Source organism: Rattus norvegicus, chromosome 13 (assembly GCF_021556685.1).
Source record: "Rattus norvegicus strain SHRSP/BbbUtx chromosome 13, alternate assembly SHRSP_T2T, whole genome shotgun sequence".
NCBI classification, from domain to species: Eukaryota; Metazoa; Chordata; class Mammalia; order Rodentia; family Muridae; genus Rattus; species Rattus norvegicus.
In genome coordinates, this window is record NC_141546.1 from 44,594,785 (window position 1) to 44,614,751 (window position 19,967).

The following is a 19,967-nucleotide window of genomic DNA, read 5'->3' on the forward strand; positions in this document are numbered from 1 at the left end:
ACTAGAGTTATGGCAGTTTCTGGGAACCATACCCTAGTACTGTGGGAGAGTACTAGGTCTCTTAACCACTGAGCCATTGCTTCATATTCCCATATTCTTAGATATTTTATTATTTTAGGCTATTGTGAGTGGGATATTTTTTATAGTTGGTCAGAAAGTTCATTACTCGTATATAGGAAAGCTACTAATTTTGTTTCCTGTTGCTGGGCAAATGCATCAAATTATATTTGATAATGAAAGTGTAAGTCAGATGTGAGGTTTCTCAAATTCAAACAGACTTCTAAGTGTATTAGAAGTCCATTGAGATGAATAATCTCTAGGTCTGGTTAATATGGGTGTGGGATTTTTGGGGGGGGATGTTCTTATTATAAATTAATAAAATTTTAAATTTGATAAAGCATTATCTCTGTCAATACTTCTCAGTGGTTGGGGGCAAGTTCAATGCCTGTTTTTACCTAAGTTCTATTCATCAGGATACTGCACCAAATTGTACAGAAACTTCCGGTCATCTGATCAGCTCCTCCCTGCCATGGCCGTGAAGGGTGTGTGGGGGGAGGGGCAGCGCTACATATCTCTGTCAAACTCTCCCACTTCCGCTCGTCCTGGGAGTCTGCAGGATGAGGTCTGTTGCATGAGGATGCCCCATCATCTTCTGAGCACTGCTGCACTAGAACGGGTTCTCTGCTCTGTGGGACATTATTGGGACCGGGATGGTGAGGAGTGTTGTAGATTTCTCGGTTCAAGGCTACGGGTTTCTGTGGTACTGTTCTCTGCTTGGCGGGATCAGATAGGCTGTGTGTAGCCTTTGTCAAGCCCCTCCATCATTTCCATCACTCCCTCTTCCACGCCATAACAGAGAAGGGATAATTTGTACATCGGCAATCTCCCACAACCTTTACGGTGTACATCTCTCATCTTCCTGTGGCTGTACATACCACACCCACACCACACATCAGAATGGAGATGCTACCTCCCATGATGATGGTTAGTATCCCTGTGTAGCTATGTGACTAATAAGAACAACATACAGGGCGGGTATGGTTCATGCTACTCAGAGTTAATACCACCGAATCATTTGCATAACATTTGCATAACATTTGCATAACATCTGCATAACATCTGCATAATACGCTTTGCTATGTGTATCTTCAGATTAGTGGACTAGGTGTCCTGCAAGGCCAGAGGCAAAACAATCCCATCAGTGGGCAGTGAAGCCAATCTTTAAGCTACTGCTTTCATCAAATTTTTTTTTTTCTAGGCTTCTTCACCTTCCACGGAGGCTTGGATGAGGGGAAATACTACCATAGTCTGTGGCAATAAACTGTAGTCATGATGAAGAGCCAAAAATGTCTGGTACATACTGGTCAGGAAATATTCTATCTGGAGCCCAGGAGAATCACTGGAGTATCTCATAGGTTCTGCCCAGGTAAATTATACTGAGCAGGCAATTGTGAGACATGAAGAAATCCTCATCATGAATAACAGCTAGAGACATCACATCTGTCAAAAAACCCAGGCCTATGTGAGTGCTGACTGAAGGAAACATAGACTGAGCAGTAGTGAAATAATGTTAATCATATAAAGAACAACCCTCCCATCAGAGATAAGTTACTTCTTTAACTTTCCTTTTGTGATCTTTAAGACTATGGATGACTACTATTTTTTCTCATGATTATCTCTCAACTCTCAACCCTACTTTCCTGTGACGATCCAATTAAGTACTAGAGCCCAGGTTATCTTCTTAAACTTTGCCTTTATATGAACCCCAAATCAACTGCTCAATCCCAAGTTATCATCTTTAACTCTGTTTTATATTAACCCAAACTGTGGCCCACAATAGAGTCTGTCATGTTGAAGCGATGAATCATTCATAGTAAGATATTAACATTGTTCTATGATAATATTTTTGGCGCCTTACCATTTTCAAGCAGATAGGTTCTGTTTGTCACGTTGGTTTCTGATATGTTTGGGAAGGTGAGAGCAAAATGGTTTTGCAGGCTTGGGTCTGAACAAGAAAATGAAAACGCTGATGTCAGTCACTAGGACCCAAGTCTTCTTTCCCATTCAAAATAAAGTCACCCGCTGTTTCATTAATTATATACGCCATTCTTTCCTCCTGGTGTGCAAACACAAAGACTTTGGGGATAGACTTTTACTTTACTAATTAACAGATAATACATGGAGGAACATTAACAACATGAGAGACTGAAGGGTCTTATTCAATGTGCTGTGTCTCCTGGCAAAAGCTTTTGTAAGCCGTCTTGTCAATATACCTTTAATGATGGTGCCAGAGTAACTATCTTTGCTCTTCTGTATAATACACACTGGGCAAACAATTCCAAACTCACTTCTTTTTAAAAGATAACTCTTCATAGAACTACCTAGAATCCTGTGAGATATCTGGCAAAGGACAATGACAAATTCCCTTAGTATTCTTACCTGCCTCACATGATGGTATTGCAGGGTCCCACTTTCCATCTGCTTGACACGAACTCCTTCCATCCGTAGTCATAGGGTAAGTACCTTCACTACAAATATAGAAAACGTAGTCCCCATAGGCATAGACACATGTGCCAGTGAAATCTCTCCTTTCACTTACGATTTTGATTTTCTCCATATTTGGTGTTGGGCAACATACCCCTGGAAGATTAAAAGAGATGTGTGCATTTCAGCCTGTGGGAAAGGCACCTTTGGCCAAAGTTTTCACTCTATATTATGAAAGACATTAATAATCAAACAGGATAGAATGTTACTTTCTGTGAAGAGGAAGAATTATTCGATAGGCATAAAGCCTCAGTTGAATGAATTCTGGAAATGTTCAATGCAAAAATAATACAGAACTACAGTTAGCAATTCTAGTGATACACACTGATCAATAGAGTTTAATTAACTTTTAGTGTTGATAAACATGATTCAGAAGGAAAAAAACAGAGAAAAGACTTTATCAAGGTGGCAGAATAAGTCTTTATGTGGTCAAACATATTGTTTATTGTTTTTCTATTTCTGTGATAAGACACCATCAATTTATAAAAAAAAAAGAGTTTGATTGGACGTATGGTTTCATAGGGATAGAGTCTGTGGTGGCAGAATGAGGGCTTGGTGGTTGAAGCAGCAGGTGAGAGCTCATACTTTGATTTATAAGCAGGAAGCAGAGAACACACTGGGAATGGTATGAGTCTTACAGTGAGAACAGTGGCAGTAAGAATCACAAAGACGATAGTTACACAGTAGACTCGGATAGAAATGAAATGTGCAAAAAGTACATTTAAATCCAGTGGAAGCAAATTAGGGTTTTAAGTCTATTAGCCTTGAAAGAGCTAAAGGCATTAACCTGCATCACATTAAAATACATACTGTAATTTTTATTGCATACTAAATTAAATAAATGGTAGGGGTGTGTGTGTGTGTGTGTGTGTGTGTGTGTGTGTGTGTGTGTGTGTGTGTTTAGAAAAAGAGATGCAGGGAGAAACACATAGAAAGAAAAGTAAAGAAATTACCAATTCAAAAGAAGTCAAGGAGATGACAACACAAAAACACAGAAAACATAATATACTAGGAGACTTTATTTAATTACATGTCATAACTTCAAGCATGCTATTAGTTACATTAATTGCACATTAACATGCCTTTAAATATATCTAAAATATTGAACAGAAAACTTAAAACTAAGCTATACAACACAAAACAAACTTAAGTTGTGAGCTATATTGACCTGAGAGTGAAATTTAAGGACAAAATAACTATGGCAATAAGAGGTCATTTCATAATAATAAAAGGCTAAATACACGAGTAAAACATATCATTTCTATTAATGTCACCTTAAGATACCAAAAAGAAAAAAAACTGTTTTAAAAACTAGAAGATAAACCTGCCTTCAAATAAATCTCTAGTGGAAATTGATAGATTTAAGTTCTAACATCACAATCACAGAATTAGGACTAATCAGCAAATATACGACAATAATCACAAAAATAATGCATACTTTCAAACACACACTGAATTTTTTTTCCAGAGCCGGGAACCGAACCCAGGGCCTTGTGCTTGCTAGGCAAGCGCTCTACCACTGAGCTAAATCCCCAACCCCATACACTGAATTTTTACAGAAATTACCCATATCTCATAGAATGAAACAGGCTCCAGGAAATTTCAAAGGTTGTATTCAATACATTCAATGGATAATTCAGAGGACACATGCAATCAATAGCCCTTTCACATTCAAGGTCACTTACTTTCGCATCCACTAGGAGATGACCAGGTCAGATTTTCCTGACAAGTCACAATCTGAACATCGTGAACATTTGCTCGATAGCCAGGCTTGCACCGGTATTTCAATTTGGTCCCAATTTCAAATACTGCAGTATTTTCTAATGGAAACCTATTTCCGTCCCAGGAAGCATAGGAAATATCTGGTATATCAATACAACCATCTGGCCAGGAAAAAAATCATGAGGAAATATGTTATTGGGATTGGCACAGGGAGCCCTGAGAATGTCATTTAAAATGACCGTCACAGTGTTGCTTACCAAGAATAACTCGTTATGGCCTGCACATGTCTGTGTTTCAGAAGCAACTTCCTGGGTTTCCCTTTCAACATAATGACTTTACACACAGGAGTTGTTTCCAGAGTACTAAAAGTGGCCAGTGACTAAAGGGTTAATGGACTACATTTTCTGCTTTCTCAGTAACAGGATAATATACACCTAAAACTGTTTAACAGGTCTCTTAAAGCTCTGACTGTAAATGTAATTCGAGTATAATTCTCTCTTTCTACTCTGGCAAATTATATTTTCCTAGGTCATGCTATTAAAAAAGCAAAATAAAGCAAAACCAGGACATAGGAAAACTTGTTGGCAGGATGTAAGAATTGCAAAATGAATAGAGGAGACATTTTGCTAAGTCAATGGCTAACACAGTTAAGCCTTAGCAACCTGTAGAGAATCTGAGTTGCAAAAAATGAGATGGTAATGAAGTATGTTTGATAATTAAAGGTTATTGTGAATTGCTTATTATACCTGATGAATATTAATTAGAAGGTCTGATTCAATCAAGATTACTACTTGGGATGTTGTCAAAATTGAGATCTCTTGAAAACTGCCTGGGCTTTGTGTCTGAGCTATATCTAAGTGCCACACAAAGGTTATTGATTTTTAAAAAGAGTTGATCTGTGCTTCATCATATTTATGAGTTTTTGTTTGTTTCCTTTGTCTTCTCCTGTGGATAGCCTTTGGTCTTACCATCAGCAGGACTTTTTTTTTTTTTTTTTTTTATTAACTTGAGTATTTCTTATTTACATTTCGAGCGTTATTCCCTTTCCTGGTTTCTGGGCCAACATCCCCCTAACCCCTCCCCCTTCCCTTCCTTATGGGTGTTCCCCTCCCCATCCTCCCCCCATTGCCGCCCTTCCCCCCCAACAATCACGTTCACTGGGGGTTCAGTCTTAGCAGGACCCAGGGCTTCCCCTTCCACTGGTGCTCTTACTAGGATATTCATTGCTACCTATGAGGTCAGAGTCCAGGGTCAGTCCATGTATAGTCTTTAGGTAGTGGCTTAGTCCCTGGAAGCTCTGGTTGCTTGGCATTGTTGTTCATAAGGGGTCTTGAGCCCCTTCTAGCTCTTCCAGTTCTTTCTCTGATTCCTTCAACGGGGGTCCTATTCTCAGTTCAGTGGTTTGCGGCTGGCATTCGCCTATGTATTTGATGTATTCTGGCTGTGTCTCTCAGGAGCGATCTACATGCGGCTCCTGTCGGCCTGTACTTCTTTCTTCATCCATCTTGTCTAATTGGGTGGCTGTATACTTATACATATGGGCCACATGTGGGGCAGGCTCTGAATGGGTGTTCCTTCTGTCTCTGTTTTAATCTTTGCCTCCCTATTCCCTGCCAAGGGTATTCTTGTTCCCCTTTTAAAGAAGGAGTGAAGCATTCACATTTTGATCATCTGTCTTGAGTTTCATGTGTTCTATGCATCTAGGGTAATTCAAGCATTTGGGCTAATAGCCACTTATCAATGAGTGCATACCATGTGTGTTCTTCTGTGATTGGGTTACCTCACTCAGGATGATATTTTCCAGTTCCAACCATTTGCCTATGAATTTCATAAAGGCATTGTTTTTGATAGCTGAGTAATATTCCATTGTGTAGATGTACCACATTTTCTGTATCCATTCCTCTGTTGAAGGGCATCTGGGTTCTTTCCAGCTTCTGGCTATTATAAATAGCCAGATGAATGAACATAGTGGAGCACGTGTCTTTTTTATATGTTGGGGCATCTTGTGGGTATATGCCCAAGAGAAGTATAGCTGGATCCTCAGGTAGTTCAATGTCCAATTTTCTGAGGAACCTCCAGACTGATTTCCAGAATGGGTGTACCAGTCTGCAATCCCACCAACAATGGAGGAGTGTTCCTCTTTCTCCACATCCTCACCAGCATTTGTTGTCACCTGAGATTTTGATCTTAGCCATTCTCACTGGTGTGAGGTGAAATCTCAGGACTTCTTATTTACAAAATTAATCCCTTTGGGACATTCATATAAACAACTGCTTACCAAAACTTCTATCTTATTTGGTCCAACCAATTAGATTAGGTCACTTTTAAGTTTAACTCCAAATACCCAGTTCCATCGTTGGTAACTTGTTTAGCACATATTGGGTCCTGGATTACTCTAGTTCTAAAATTCCACATATAAGATGTTATTTAAAATGAAGAGGACAAAAATGATTAATGATTAATGATTAATTGACGAGATCCAAGAATTTCTTCCTCAATGGTTCTGGTAAGTAATTTCTCTTCCTGGAGACCTCCCTGGTTCCTTAGCTTCATTCATACCCAGGCCTGGGGGAAGCTCCTAGCCATGTGCGATGTGAGTTAATAGTGCCACACGCCAAACAATGTGGTATCACCAATAAGGGCACATTGTGCTAAAGCTCCAACAAGTTATACCTGCGTAGTTAAACTGTGACAGACATTCCTAAGAGTTACAGTGTTACAGATCCAAAGCCAAGATTATCAGAGGTTTTTAGCCTTGACTACTATCTTCCTCCACATGTGAAAATATTCTTGTGACTGTGGATTAATAAAATTAACCTTAGACACATCTGTAACAAGCCCAATTATATTAAAGCCCACCTTTACCTTTTTCAGTCTTCCCCAAGCCTTCCCTAACCTACCTTAAAACATAAACAATAAAATATATATATAAACAATAGAATCTTCACAGTGTCTGTTCTGTTGTCTATTCTTCTGCTTACCTCACCTGGTCCCATCAACTTCAGTTCAAAAATGAATTTCAAAACTCTTCATAGACCTCTAGACTTGGTGTCCTTATGCCTGCCGTGCCCTCTTTAGTTTGCCTTCTCACTCATTCGCCCAGGCAACTGGTTGACATCCTGAACAAACATAATGGGCTATGCCTTCCTTATTATTAATTCTGGATGTCAGACTCTGCCTCAGAGCCCACCATCTAACTTCTGAACTCTCCCTCTCTCTCTCTCTCTCTCTCTCTCTCTCTCTCTCTCTCTCTCCATCCATCCACCCACCCACCCATCCATCCACCTATCTACCTATCCATCCATCCATGCATCCATCCACCCACCCATCCATCCATCCATCCATCCATCCATCTATCTATCTATCTATCTATCTATCTATCTATCTATCTATCTATCTATCTATCTATCTATCTATCGGTCCTGGGTTTCTAGTCAGCTTGACTTAAGTCAATATCCATTTTTCTTTATGTCTCCTCCTCTGATTTTTTTAACCTATAAATTCATTATTCTATCTTTTTTAAAAAAGAAAAAACTAAACAAAAAGACTGGGATTGTCATATTAAGGCCTGCTCCTGTAAAATGCCGGTCACTTTAAAAAGCCTGATCCCACAACCTGAGAAATCAGCCCTGCCCTTCATCCACGGCAGCTCTCTCCTCAGGTTGAAGAGTTAAGAGACACTGCTGTGCTCTGATTTTCTAACTCCTAATTTTTGGTGCTAAGCAGTCTCTGGCTCCTCCATGCCCCTTGTCACATAGACTAAATTACATTGTCTAAGCAACCAGAGCTTCCAGGGACTAGGCCACTACCTAAAGACTATACATGGACTGACCCTGGACTCTGACCTCATAGGTAGCAATGAATATCCTAGTAAGAGCACCAGTGGAAGGGGAAGCCCTGGGTCCTGCTAAGACTGAACCCCCAGTGAACGTGATTGTTGGGGGGGAGGGCGGCAATGGGGGGAGGATGGGGAGGGGAACACCCATAAAGAAGGGGAGGGGGAGGGACTAGGGGGATGTTGGCCCGGAAACCGGGAAAGGGAATAACACTCGAAATGTAAATAAGAAATGCTCAAGTTAAAAATAAATAAATAAATAAAAAATTACATTGTCTAAGACTTCCTATCAGATCCTAGAATTTACAAAAATGTGTTTATCTATCATTGATCTATCTACTTATCAATTATCTATCATCTGTTTATATATCATCTATCTATCATGTCTGTCAATCAATCATTTACCATCTATGTGTCTATCAATCAAACTATCTAATTATCTATCTATATCTTATCCATCTCTTATTTCTTCCTTTTCTTTAAGGTCCTATTACACTGTTTTAATTGATTATGCTGTCCCATTCTAATGTTGTCTCCCCTAAAGGTCTTTTCTCTTAATAAGGCTGGTTTCTGAAGTACAATCAGGTGTCAATTCCACAGGTCAACAGACCCCCTAGTTCCACACCAGTTAAACGTCCGAGAAAGTAATCCTACAGAATCTAAAGCAGGTAACAGAGGTTTCCCATGCTGACTACCAGATATAACCACTAACATGATATATACCCTTCTGTTTCCATAAAAAAAAAAGTCATGAAGCTGTAGCTTTATTGGAAGATTGAATTAGGAAACCTCAGTCTCCTTTATCAGGCCATGGTTACTCACAGTCAACTGCAGAATGAATCATCTTCTGTTTTCCTTTAAGATGAGAACTGTTTCTTTCATTAATACCTTCCATCATATGGATTCTGGGGATCAACTTCCAGTAATCATGCTCAGGGGTAAGTACATTGAGTATGCTGGACCATTATGTTTTAAGATTTTTATAGCAAATATGTAATCCATAATACCAACAGAATCTTGGCATGAAATAGTTCAAATAATAATAAGAGATTATTGATAAAAATTTCTTCCTTCTAGCAAAAATGTTGGTAGCAAATAAAATAGAAATTTAACTTTTGTGATTATTGCATTAAAGTGGGTTGCAGGAGACAGTGAGATTGTTCAGCAGGTAAAGGTACTTGCTAGTAACCTTGAAAAACTGAGTTCCATCTCCTAGACCCACATAGCAAAGATGCTGGCCAGGATGTGGAGAAAAAGGAACACTCCTCCATTGTTGGTGGGATTGCAAGCTGGTACAACCACTCTGGAAATCAGTCTGGAGGTTCCTCAGAAAATTGGACATAGTACTACCTGAGGACCCAGCTATACCTCTCCTGGGCATATACCCAAAAGGTGCTCCAACATATAACAAGGATACATGCTCCACTATGTTCATAGCAGCCTTATTTACAATAGCCAGAAGCTGGAAAGAACCCAGAAGTCCTTCAACAGAGGAATGGATACAGAAAATGTGGTACATTTACACAATGGAGTACTACTCAGCTATTAAAAAACAATGACTTCATGAAATTCTCAGGCAAATGGATGGAACTAGAAAATTTCATTCTGAGTGACATTGCCCAATCACAAAAGAACACACATGGTATACACTCACTGATAAGTGGATGTTAGCCCAAAAGCTTGAATTACCCAAGATACAATCCACAGACCACATGAAGCTCAAGAAATTGGAAGACCAAAGAATGGATGCTTCAGTCCTTCTTACAAGGTAGAACAAAATATTCATAGGAGGAAATAAAGAGACAAAGTTTGGAGCAGAGATTGAAAGAAAGGGCATTCAGAGACAGTCCAACCTGAGGATTCATCCCACATACTATCACCAAACACAGACAGCAGTGTGGATGCCAAAAAGGGCATGCTGACAGGAACCTGATACAGCTGTCTCCTGAGAGGCTCTGCCAGAGCCTGAGAAATACAGAGTCAGATGCTCTCAACCAACCATTCGACTGAAAATGGGTCCCCAATGGAGGAGTTAGAGAAAGGACTGAAGGAGCTGAAAGTGTTTTCAAACCCACAGGAAGAACAACAATATCAACCAACCAGACCCCCAGAGCTCCCAGGGACTAAAACACCAACCAAAGAGTACACAAGGACAGATCCATGGCTCCAGCCGTATATGTAGCAGAGGATGGGTCTTATCAGGCCTCAATGGGAGGAGAGGCCCTTGGCCCTGTGAAGGCTCAATTCCCTGTGTACGGGAATGGCAGGGCAGGGAGATGGGAGGGAATGTGTGGGTGGAGGAACAATCTCATAGAGGCAGTGGAAGTGGGGAAGGGATAGGGGGATTCCAAAGGGGAAATCAGGAAACAGGATAACATTTGAAATGTAAGTAAAGAAAATATTCAATAAAAAAAAATTACAAAAAGAAAACAAGTTCCAGGAAGTTGTTCTGTGACCTCCACTTGTGCACAGCGTTGTGTGTGTGTGTGTGTGTGTGTGTGTGTGTGTGTGACATGCACATACAAAATAAAAACGTGAAGTTTAAAGTGGCCTTGTACCCATAAACGTATCCCGCCCACACTCTGGATAACCTCAGATATAAATACTGTAACTCCTTCATCGCCCCTACTCACTGGGTTCACAGGTGGGGACCGAAGGAAACCACTCGCCATTAGCCTCACAGTGGATCACGCTGTTGCCTCTGAGAGCAAAGCCCTTCTTGCATCTGATCTCAAGAGCGTCTTTGTAAGTATGGAAATGTCGAAATCCAGGGACCAACTCTCCCTTTGGAATCTGTGGCTGATGACAGACGATTTCTAAAGAAACACAGGAAAGACATCTAGGTAGTAAGAGAGGAACAGCAGTGGAGAGATCGCCAACGGGGGTTGTGACAGTTCCAGGAGCCATGGCTGACCCAGTTCTCACCTTAAAAGAAATTAAAGACAGTTACTTTCTGGAACTCAGTGCGAGTGCATGTGCCCTGGGAACACAGATTCAGGTTTCCCCCAAAACCATGCTCCAAGGTGGAAGTGGTTATAGATTTTATTAGTGACAGAACAAAGAAAATCATAAATTAAAGTGTTTACCAAATGTATTGGTGGAGACCCCTGGTAGATGGGTTACAGGAGGGAAAACCCTGCTATAGCCTTTAGATTCTTAAATTTTGACTCGATGACAGCTATTACTTTACTAAAAATATTAAGACTAAAAGTCACAAGGATGCTAGGTCAGACACGGGGGTGGACAATATATGATTTTCACAGGACTAAAGATAGCCCAAGACAATGTGACTCTGGCCTATAACATCTTAATTCAGTTCATAAAACGAGTTCATGTCAGGTATACATTTAAAGGAAATGCAAGGAAAACATTTTAAAATGGCACCTCAAAAACCTGAGACCTCATCATGCTAGTCATTGTGATAAAGTTGGCTTCTCAATTAAAACAAAACAAAACAAAACAAAACCCAAGCCTAGCAACATCTAAGTCTTGAAGCCAAAACTCTACCCATCTGAATCCTTCCAATATTGCGGTCTAATTTCCAGGTTGATTTCGTTTGTAAATCATCAGCCTATCGTGGTAACATGGTGGTTATGAAATGAGAGAGCATCAGTGACCTGCCCCTCACAGGACAGAACAAACATGATCCTACGTTCTAGTCCCCACACAACTAGATCTCACCATTCCTGCTGACTATTCCTCCTTACTCCTCTTCCAACCATTGCAGGGATACAACTGAAGCCCTTTCACTTTGGATGAGGGTGACAGATGTCCCACTTTGAACTGTCCCTTCAATGTCACCACTTCACTTTCTCAGTGTGTTATAGAGAGATGTTTCACTACTGCCATAATATGATACTAACTTTGAGCTTTGCACCCCATGGTCGCCATGACAACTGGAGCAAACAATACAGTGGGAATAGCGATAGAGCTACTGACATGCTCAAGTACCGGGTCATGAGACTGTCATTGGAGATGCCAGCTATTGCTCCTGAGTTTCCTCTTCCACTGCATGTGGCCTTGGAAAAATATAAGAGTGTATAGGAAGTGAAAGATTCGTTGAAAACTGTATTGCATGATTCGGCTTCCATGAGGAATTGAAAATGGTACCACATGACTCAGCTTCCATGAGGTCGCCATGCAGAATGGTGTTGGGAGCAGCCTCAAGATGGTGGAAACAGCCTTCATGTTAAAAAGCAATTGTATTTTAGCCTATGTTAGATCAAAAGCAATAGCCATACCTAGGCCTGCACCTGCAGTTCTGCTTGAACTCAATAGATAGAATAAACCTGGTTGTCAGGTCACTTGGCCCTGGTGGTCAGGTCACTAAGCAACCCACCCTACTGTTTGTTACCCCACTGGCAGATTTACCCAGCCAATATCCTGGTTATGGAGCCAGGCCCATTCTTTTGTGGTTACCTAACTCCTCCCTACATTTTGCTTCTACCAGTATATCTTCTGCCTAGAAAAATTAAAAAGTTGTCAGTTTGATCAGACTTCTTGACTTGCTGTCCATTCTTTGTGTCTCTTGTCCCCCATTCTCTCCTAGGTGGACCTCAGACCCTGGTCGACTGCCTTGTGGGTCGGGGCAGAATGGGGAGGAACTTATGGAGTCACTGGGGCTGTATAAATAACTCCTTATCAGTGCTCAGAAACTAAACACTCTGTAGCATGCCTGTTAACCTCATTGGTCTCACCAAGGTATATGCTGGTGAGTTCACATATTGCTCTGTCAGTTGATGCCCATCTGGGGTGAACAGACATGGGTTTGTACAGTTCTGCTACACACCAGGCCCTTACTCACAGGACTCTTGCCAACACTAATAATACTTCCAGCCTCAGTTTCTGTTTGTTCTCCCGTTGCAGTCTTCTGTTGTTTTCGATTGTGGACGATTTTGCCAGAGAGGCATGAGGATCATCTAAACAAAGCTGTCTACCATACAAATATAAACTTTTGTGAGAAGTTTCCTGGGGTAACAATGCAGTGAGGAAGATCTTACAGAAAGCTTTTCCTACAAAACAACAAGATTGTAATGTGGATTATTGTCACCTAGTCTGTACCCTTCCGAAGACTATTGTGTGATGCCTGAACAAATGAATTACTTCATTATTGCAACCATTAGTTGTATTTAACTACTGTCACTCCTCCAGTGGCATGCACCTTATTCCTATAAATAAATGAGAACAGTTTAAAGAAGAACTTACTTTCACAGGCAGGAGGGTGTGGACTCCAAACACCTACTGTTTTGTTCACCACAGTGCAGACAATGGAGGCATTGCCAAAGAGTGTATAGCTGGGATCACAACTGTAGATGACCATGGAGCCGTATGTGTACAGGTCTTCCTCTCTACCACTGTGCTTCCCATTGTTGATGACTGGAGGGGGCTCACATGTGGCAACTTTGATGAGTAAGGGAAGAGAAAGGAGTAAGGGTATCATTGTGAATCTAAAATTCTGTCTAATGGTGGGTCCGGGAAGCAAGAGAGATTCAAATGGTGTGTAATACAGACTAAGTGTCATATTATCATGTCAGAAGGAATCTTTACTTACTTACACATTCTGGGAGAGAATCACTCCAGTTAACTCCTTTACCTTGGACCTCACACCGGCTAGTTGCTGAGCCAATCAGAAGATAGCTGAAAGACAGGTCAAGAGTTTGTCTGAGATCTTACTGCGGTTTACTCTAATAGCAATTAGATACAAATTCTGAATGAATATAATTTTACTCATCATTTTAAAATACAACAAGGGATTGTTCTAGTGATTACTAATTACCATTAGAGTCAGCTTGAAGTTGAATTTCATCATATCAAGCTGGAGATCATTTTCTCATCCTAAAACTTCTTCCCTCCATTTATAACAGTTTATTAAGTTTTATAAGTGTTGTATAATGCAAACAACAAAAACAACACATATAATTCTGAAGCTATAATTATTTCTAAACTAAATGCAACTTACTAGAAAACTCAGAAACAATGTAACTCTTTTTCTCAAAACAAATACTTGAAAAATCTCCCACACATTAGAACTTACTTGGTCCTCAAAGCATAGTTTGATGTGTATGTGCACATAGTTCTCATTCCTTTGTGGTTTCATTACACTGCAGTGAAAGGCAGGAGCAAAATCACTAAGAAGCCATGCACAAGAGGTTCAAAACACCCCTAATCTATCTTGTGGCTTGTTTTGTTCTTTCTTCCTTTTTCTCCCTTCCTTCCTACTTTTCTTCCTTCCTTCATTACTACCTATGAGGTCAGAGTCCAGGATCAGTCCATGTATAGTCTTTGGGTAGTGGTTAGTCCCTGGAAGCTCTGGTTGCTTGGCATTGTTGTACATATGGGGTCTTGAACCCCTTCAAGCTCTTTCAGTTCTTTCTCTGATTCCTTCAATGGGGGTCCCATTCTCAGTTCAGTGGTTTGCTGCTGGCATTCGCCTATATATTTGATGTATTCTGGCTGTGTCTCTCAGGAGAGATCTACATCCGGTTCCTGTTGGCCTGCACTTCATTGCTTCATCCATCTTGTCTAATTGGGTGGCTGTATATGTATGGGCCACATGTGGGGCAGGCTCTGAATGGGTGTTCCTTCTGCCTCTGTTTTAATCTTTGCCTCTCTCTTCCCTGCCAAGGGTATTCTTGTTCCCCTTCTAAAGAAGGAGTGAAGCATTCGCATTTTGATCATCCATCTTGAGTTTCATGTGTTCTGTGCATCTAGGGCAATTCAAGCATTTGGGCTAATAGCCACTTATCAATGAGTGCATACCATGTGTGTTCTTCTGTGATTGGGTTACCTCACTCAGGATGGTATTTTCCAGATCCATCCATTTGCCTATGAATTTCATAAAGTCATTGTTTTTGATAGCTGAGTAATATTCCATTGTGTAGATGTACCACATTTTCTGTATCCATTCCTCTGTTGAAGGGCATCTGGGTTCTTTCCAGCTTCTGGCTATTATAAATAAGACTGCTATGAACATTGTGGAGCACGTGTCTTTTTTATATGTTGGGGCATCTTTTGGGTATATGCCTCAGAGAGGTATAGCTGGGTCTTCAGGTAGTTCAATGTCCAATTTTCTGAGGAACCTCCAGACTGATTTCCAGAATGGGTGTACCAGTCTGTAATCCCACCAACAATGGAGGAGTGTTCCTCTTTCTCCACATCCTCGCCAGCATCTGCTGTCACCTGAGTTTTTGATCTTAGCCATTCTCATTGGTGTGAGGTGAAATCTCAGGGTTGTTTTGATTTGCATTTCCCTTATGACTAAAGATGTTGAACATTTCTTTAGGTGTTTCTCAGCCATTCAACATTCCTCAGCTGTGAATTCTTTGTTTAGCTCCGAACTCCATTTTTTAATAGGGTTATTTGACTCCCTGAGGTCTAACTTCTTGAGTTCTTTGTATATTTTGGATATAAGCCCTCTATCTGTTGCAGGATTGGTAAAGACCTTTTCCCAATCTGTTGGTTGCCGTTTTGTCCTAACCACAGTGTCCTTTGCCTTACAGCTTTGCAGTTTTATGAGATCCCATTTGTCGATTCTTCTTAAATTTTTTTTTCTTTCTTTTCGGAGCTGGGGACCGAACCCAGGGCCTTGTGCTTGCTAGGCAAGCGCTCTACCACTGAGCGAAATCCCCAACCCCACCATTTGTCGATTCTTGATCTTAGAGCATAAGCCATTGGTGTTTTGTTCAGGAAATTTTCTCCAGTGCTCATGTGTTCGAGTTGCTTCCCCACTTTTTCTTCTATTAGTTTGAGTGTATCTGGTTTGATGTGGAGGTCCTTGATCCACTTGGACTTAAGCTTTGTACAGGGTGATAAGCATGGATCGATCTGCATTCTTCTACATGTTGACCTCCAGTTGAACCAGCACCATTTGCTGAAAATGCTATTTTTTTCCATTGGATGGTTTTGGCTCCTTTGTCAAAAATCAAGTGCCCATAGGTGTGTGGGTTCATTTCCGGGTCTTCAATTGGTCTATCTGTCTGTCTCTGTACCAATACCATGCAGTTTTCATCACTATTGCTCTGTAATACTGCTTGAGTTTAGGGATAGTGATTCCCCCTGAAGTCCTTTTATTGTTGAGGATAGTTTTAGCTATCCTGGGTTTTTTGTTATTCCAGATGAATTTGTAAATTGTTCTGTCTAACTCTTTGAAGAATTGGATTGTTATTTTGATAGTGGATTGCACTGAATCTGTAGATTGCTTTTGGTAAAATGGCCATTTTTACTATATTAATCCTGCCAATCCATGAGCATGGGAGATCTTTCCATCTTCTGAGGTTTTCTTCAATTTCTTTCTTCAGAGGCTTGAAGTTCTTATTGTAGAGATCTTTTACTTGCTTGGTTAAAGTCATTCCGGGTTACTTTATATTATTTGGGACTATTATGAAGGGTGTCGTTTCCCCAATTTCTTTCTCGGCTTGTTTCTCTTTTGTGTAGAGGAAGGCTACTGATTTATTTGAGTTAATTTTATACCCAGCCACTTTGCTGAAGTTGTTTATCAGCTTTAGTAGTTCTCTGGTGGAACTTTTGGGATCACTTAAATATACTATCATATCATCTGCAAATAGTGATATTTTGACCTCTTCTTTTCCAATCTGTATCCCTTTGATCTCCTTTTGTTGTCTGATTGCTCTGGCTAGAACTTCAAGAACTACATTGAATAAGTAGGGAGAGAGTGGGCAGCCTTGTCTAGTTCCTGATTTTAGAGGGATTGCTTCAAGTTTCTCTCCATTTAGTTTAATGTTAGCAACTGGTTTGCTATATATGGCTTGTACTATGTTTAGGTATGGGCCTTGAATTCCTATTCTTTCCAGGACTTTTATCATGAAGGGGTGTTGAATTTGTCAAATGCTTTCTCAGCATCTAATGAAATGATCATGTGGTTTTGTTCTTTCAGTTTGTTTATATAATGGATCACGTTGATGGTTTTCCATATATTAAACCATCCCTGCATGCCTGGGATGAAGCCTACTTGATCATGGTGGATGATTGTTTTGATGTGTTCTTGGATTCGGTTTGCCAGATTTTTATTGAATATTTTTGCATCGATATTCATAAGGGAAATTGGTCTGAAGTTCTCTTTCTTTGTTGTGTCTTTGTGTGGTTTAGGTATAAGAGTAATTGTGGCTTCATAATAGGAATTCGGTAGTGCTCCATCTGTTTCAATTTTGTGGAATAGTTTGGATAGTATTGGTATGAGGTCTTCTGTGAAGGTCTGATAGAATTCTGCACTAAACCTGTCTGGACCTGGGCTCTTTTTGGTTGAGAGACCTTTAATGACTGCTTCTATTTCGTTAGGAGTTATGGGGTTGTTTAACTGGTTTATCTGTTCCTGATTTAGCTTCGGTACCTGGTATCTGTCTAGGAAATTGTCCATTTCCTCCAGATTTTCCAGTTTTGTTGAATGTAGGTTTTTGTAGTAGGATCTGATGATTTTTTGAATTTCCTCTGAATCTGTAGTTATGTCTCCCTTTTCATTTCTAATTTTGTTAACTTGGACATACTCTCTGTGTCCTCGCATTAGTCCGGCTAAGGCTTTATCTATCTTGTTGATTTTCTCAAAGAACCAACTTTTGGTTCTGTTGATTCTTTCTATGGTCCTTTTTGTTTCTACTTGGTTGATTTCAGCTCTGAGTTTGATTATTTCCTGCCTTCTACTCCTCCGGGGTGTATTTGCTTCTTTTTGTTCTAGAGCTTTTAGGTGTGCTGTCAAGCTGGTGACATATGCTCTCTCCTGTTTCTTTCTGCAGGCACTCAGAGCTATGAGTTTTCCTATTAGCACAGCTTTCATTGTGTCCCATAAGTTTGGGTATGTTGTACCTTCATTTTCATTAAATTCTAAGAACTCTTTAATTTCTTTTTTATTTCTTCCTTGACCAGGTTATCGTTGAGTAGAGCATTGTTCAGCTTCCACATATATGTGGGCATTCTTCCCTTATTGTTATTGAAGACCAGCTTTAGGCCGTGGTGGTCTGATAGGACGCATGGGATTATTTCTATCTTTCTATATCTGTTGAGGCTTGTTTTTTTGACCAATTATATGGTCAATTTTGGAGAAAGTACCATGAGGTGCTGAGAAGAATGTATATCCTTTTGCTTTAGGATAGAATGTTCTATAAATATCTGTTAAGTCCATTTGGTTCATGACTTCTCTTAGTCTGTCTACATCTCTGTTTAATTTCTGTTTCCATGACCTGTCCATTGATGAGAGTGGGGTGTTGAAATCTCCTACTATTATTGTGTGAGGAGCAATGTGTGTTTTGAGCTTTAGTAAGGTTTTTTTTACGTATGTAGGTGCTCTTGTATTTGGAGCATATATATTTAGGATTGAGAGTTCATCTTGGTGGATTTTTCCTTTGATGAATATGAAGTGTCCTTCCTCATCTTTTTTTGATGACTTTTAGTTTAAAATTGATTTTATCTTATATTAGAATGGCTACTCCAGCTTGCTTCTTCCGACCATTTGCTTGGAAAGTTGTTTTTCAGCCTTTTACTCTGAGGTAGTGTCTGTTTTTGTCTCTGAGGTGTGTTTCCTGTAGGCAGCAGAATGCAGAGTCCTCATTGCGTATCCAATTTGTTAATCTATGTCTTTTTATTGGGGCGTTGAGACCATTGATGTTGAGAGATATTAAGAAATAGTGTTTATTGCTTCCTGTTACATTCATATTTGGATGTGAGGCTATGTTTGTGTGCTTTTCTTCTCCTTGTTTTGTTGCCAAGACGTTTAGTTTCTTGCTTTTTCTAGGGTGTAGCTTGCCTCCTTATGTTGGGCTTTACCATTTATTATCCTTTGTAGCGCTGGATTTTTAGAAAGATATTGTGTAAATTTGGTTTTGTCATGGAATATCTTGGTTTCTCCATCTATGTTAATTGAGAGTTTTGCAGGATACAGTAACCTGGGCTGGCATTTGTGTTCTCTCAGGGTCTGTATGACATCTGTCCACGATCTTCTGGCTTTCATAGTCTCTGGCGAGAAGTCTGGTGTGATTTTGATAGGTCTGCCTTTATATGTTACTTGACCTTTTCCCCTTATTGCTTTTAATATTCTTTCTTTATTTTGTGCATTTGGTGTTTTGACTATTATGTGATGGGAGGTGTTTCTTTTCTGGTCCAATTTGTTTGGAGTTCTGTAGGCTTCTTGTATGCTTATGGGCATCTCTTTCTTTAGGTTAGGGAAGTTTTCTTCTATGATTTTGTTGAAGATATTTACTGGTCCTTTGAGCTGCGGGTCTTCACTCTCTTCTATACCTATTATCCTTAGGTTTGATCTTCTCATTGAGTCCTGGATTTCCTGTATGTTTTGAACCAATAACTTTTTCCGTTTTACATTATCTTTGACAGTTGTGTCGATGATTTCTATGGAATCTTCTGCTCCTGAGATTCTCTCTTCTATCTCTTATATTCTATTGGTGATGCTTGTATCTACGGCTCCTTGTCTCTTCCTTTGGTTTTCTATATCCAGGGTTGTTTCCCTGTGTTCTTTCTTGATTGCTTCTATTTCCATTTTTAATTCCTTCAATTGTTTGATTGTGTTTTCCTGGAATTCTTTCAGGGATTTTTGTGATTCCTCTCTATAGGCTTCTACTTGTTTATTTATGTTTTCCTGCGTTTCTCTAAGGGAGTTCTTCATGTCTTTCTTGAAGTCCTCCAGCATCATGATCAAATATGATTTTAAATCTAGATCTTGCTTTTCTGGTGTGTTTGGATATTCAGTGTTTGCTTTGGTGGGAGAATTGGGCTCCGATGATGCCATGTAGTCTTGGTTTCTGTTGCTTGGGTTCCTGTGCTTGCCCCTCGCCATCAGAATATCTCTGGTGTTACTTTGTTCTGCTATTTCTGATAGTCGCTAGACTGTCCTATAAGCCTGTGT

The 19,967-nt window shown here is 40.0% G+C and overlaps 1 protein-coding gene across 4 annotated transcripts in view; it reads right to left on the minus strand.

Moving 5' to 3' along the window:
- Nucleotides 1-19,967, minus strand: part of Zp3r (zona pellucida 3 receptor) — a 47,921-nt gene that overhangs the window by 5,507 nt on the left and 22,447 nt on the right. For 2 of the 4 annotated variants that reach the window (XM_087580116.1, NM_182815.2), the window contains exons 5-10: nucleotides 13,653-13,738; nucleotides 13,307-13,501; nucleotides 10,735-10,917; nucleotides 4,230-4,427; nucleotides 2,440-2,640; nucleotides 1,919-2,005 (exon numbers count right to left, since the gene is read on the minus strand). In XM_087580116.1, the coding sequence (XP_087436242.1) occupies nucleotides 1,919-2,005; nucleotides 2,440-2,640; nucleotides 4,230-4,427; nucleotides 10,735-10,917; nucleotides 13,307-13,501; nucleotides 13,653-13,738 (950 nt within the window). The remainder of the gene's footprint in view (nucleotides 1-1,918; nucleotides 2,006-2,439; nucleotides 2,641-4,229; nucleotides 4,428-10,734; nucleotides 10,918-13,306; nucleotides 13,502-13,652; nucleotides 13,739-19,967) is intronic. The other 2 variants (NM_001270845.1, NM_001270844.1) reach the window with 1 other exon arrangement.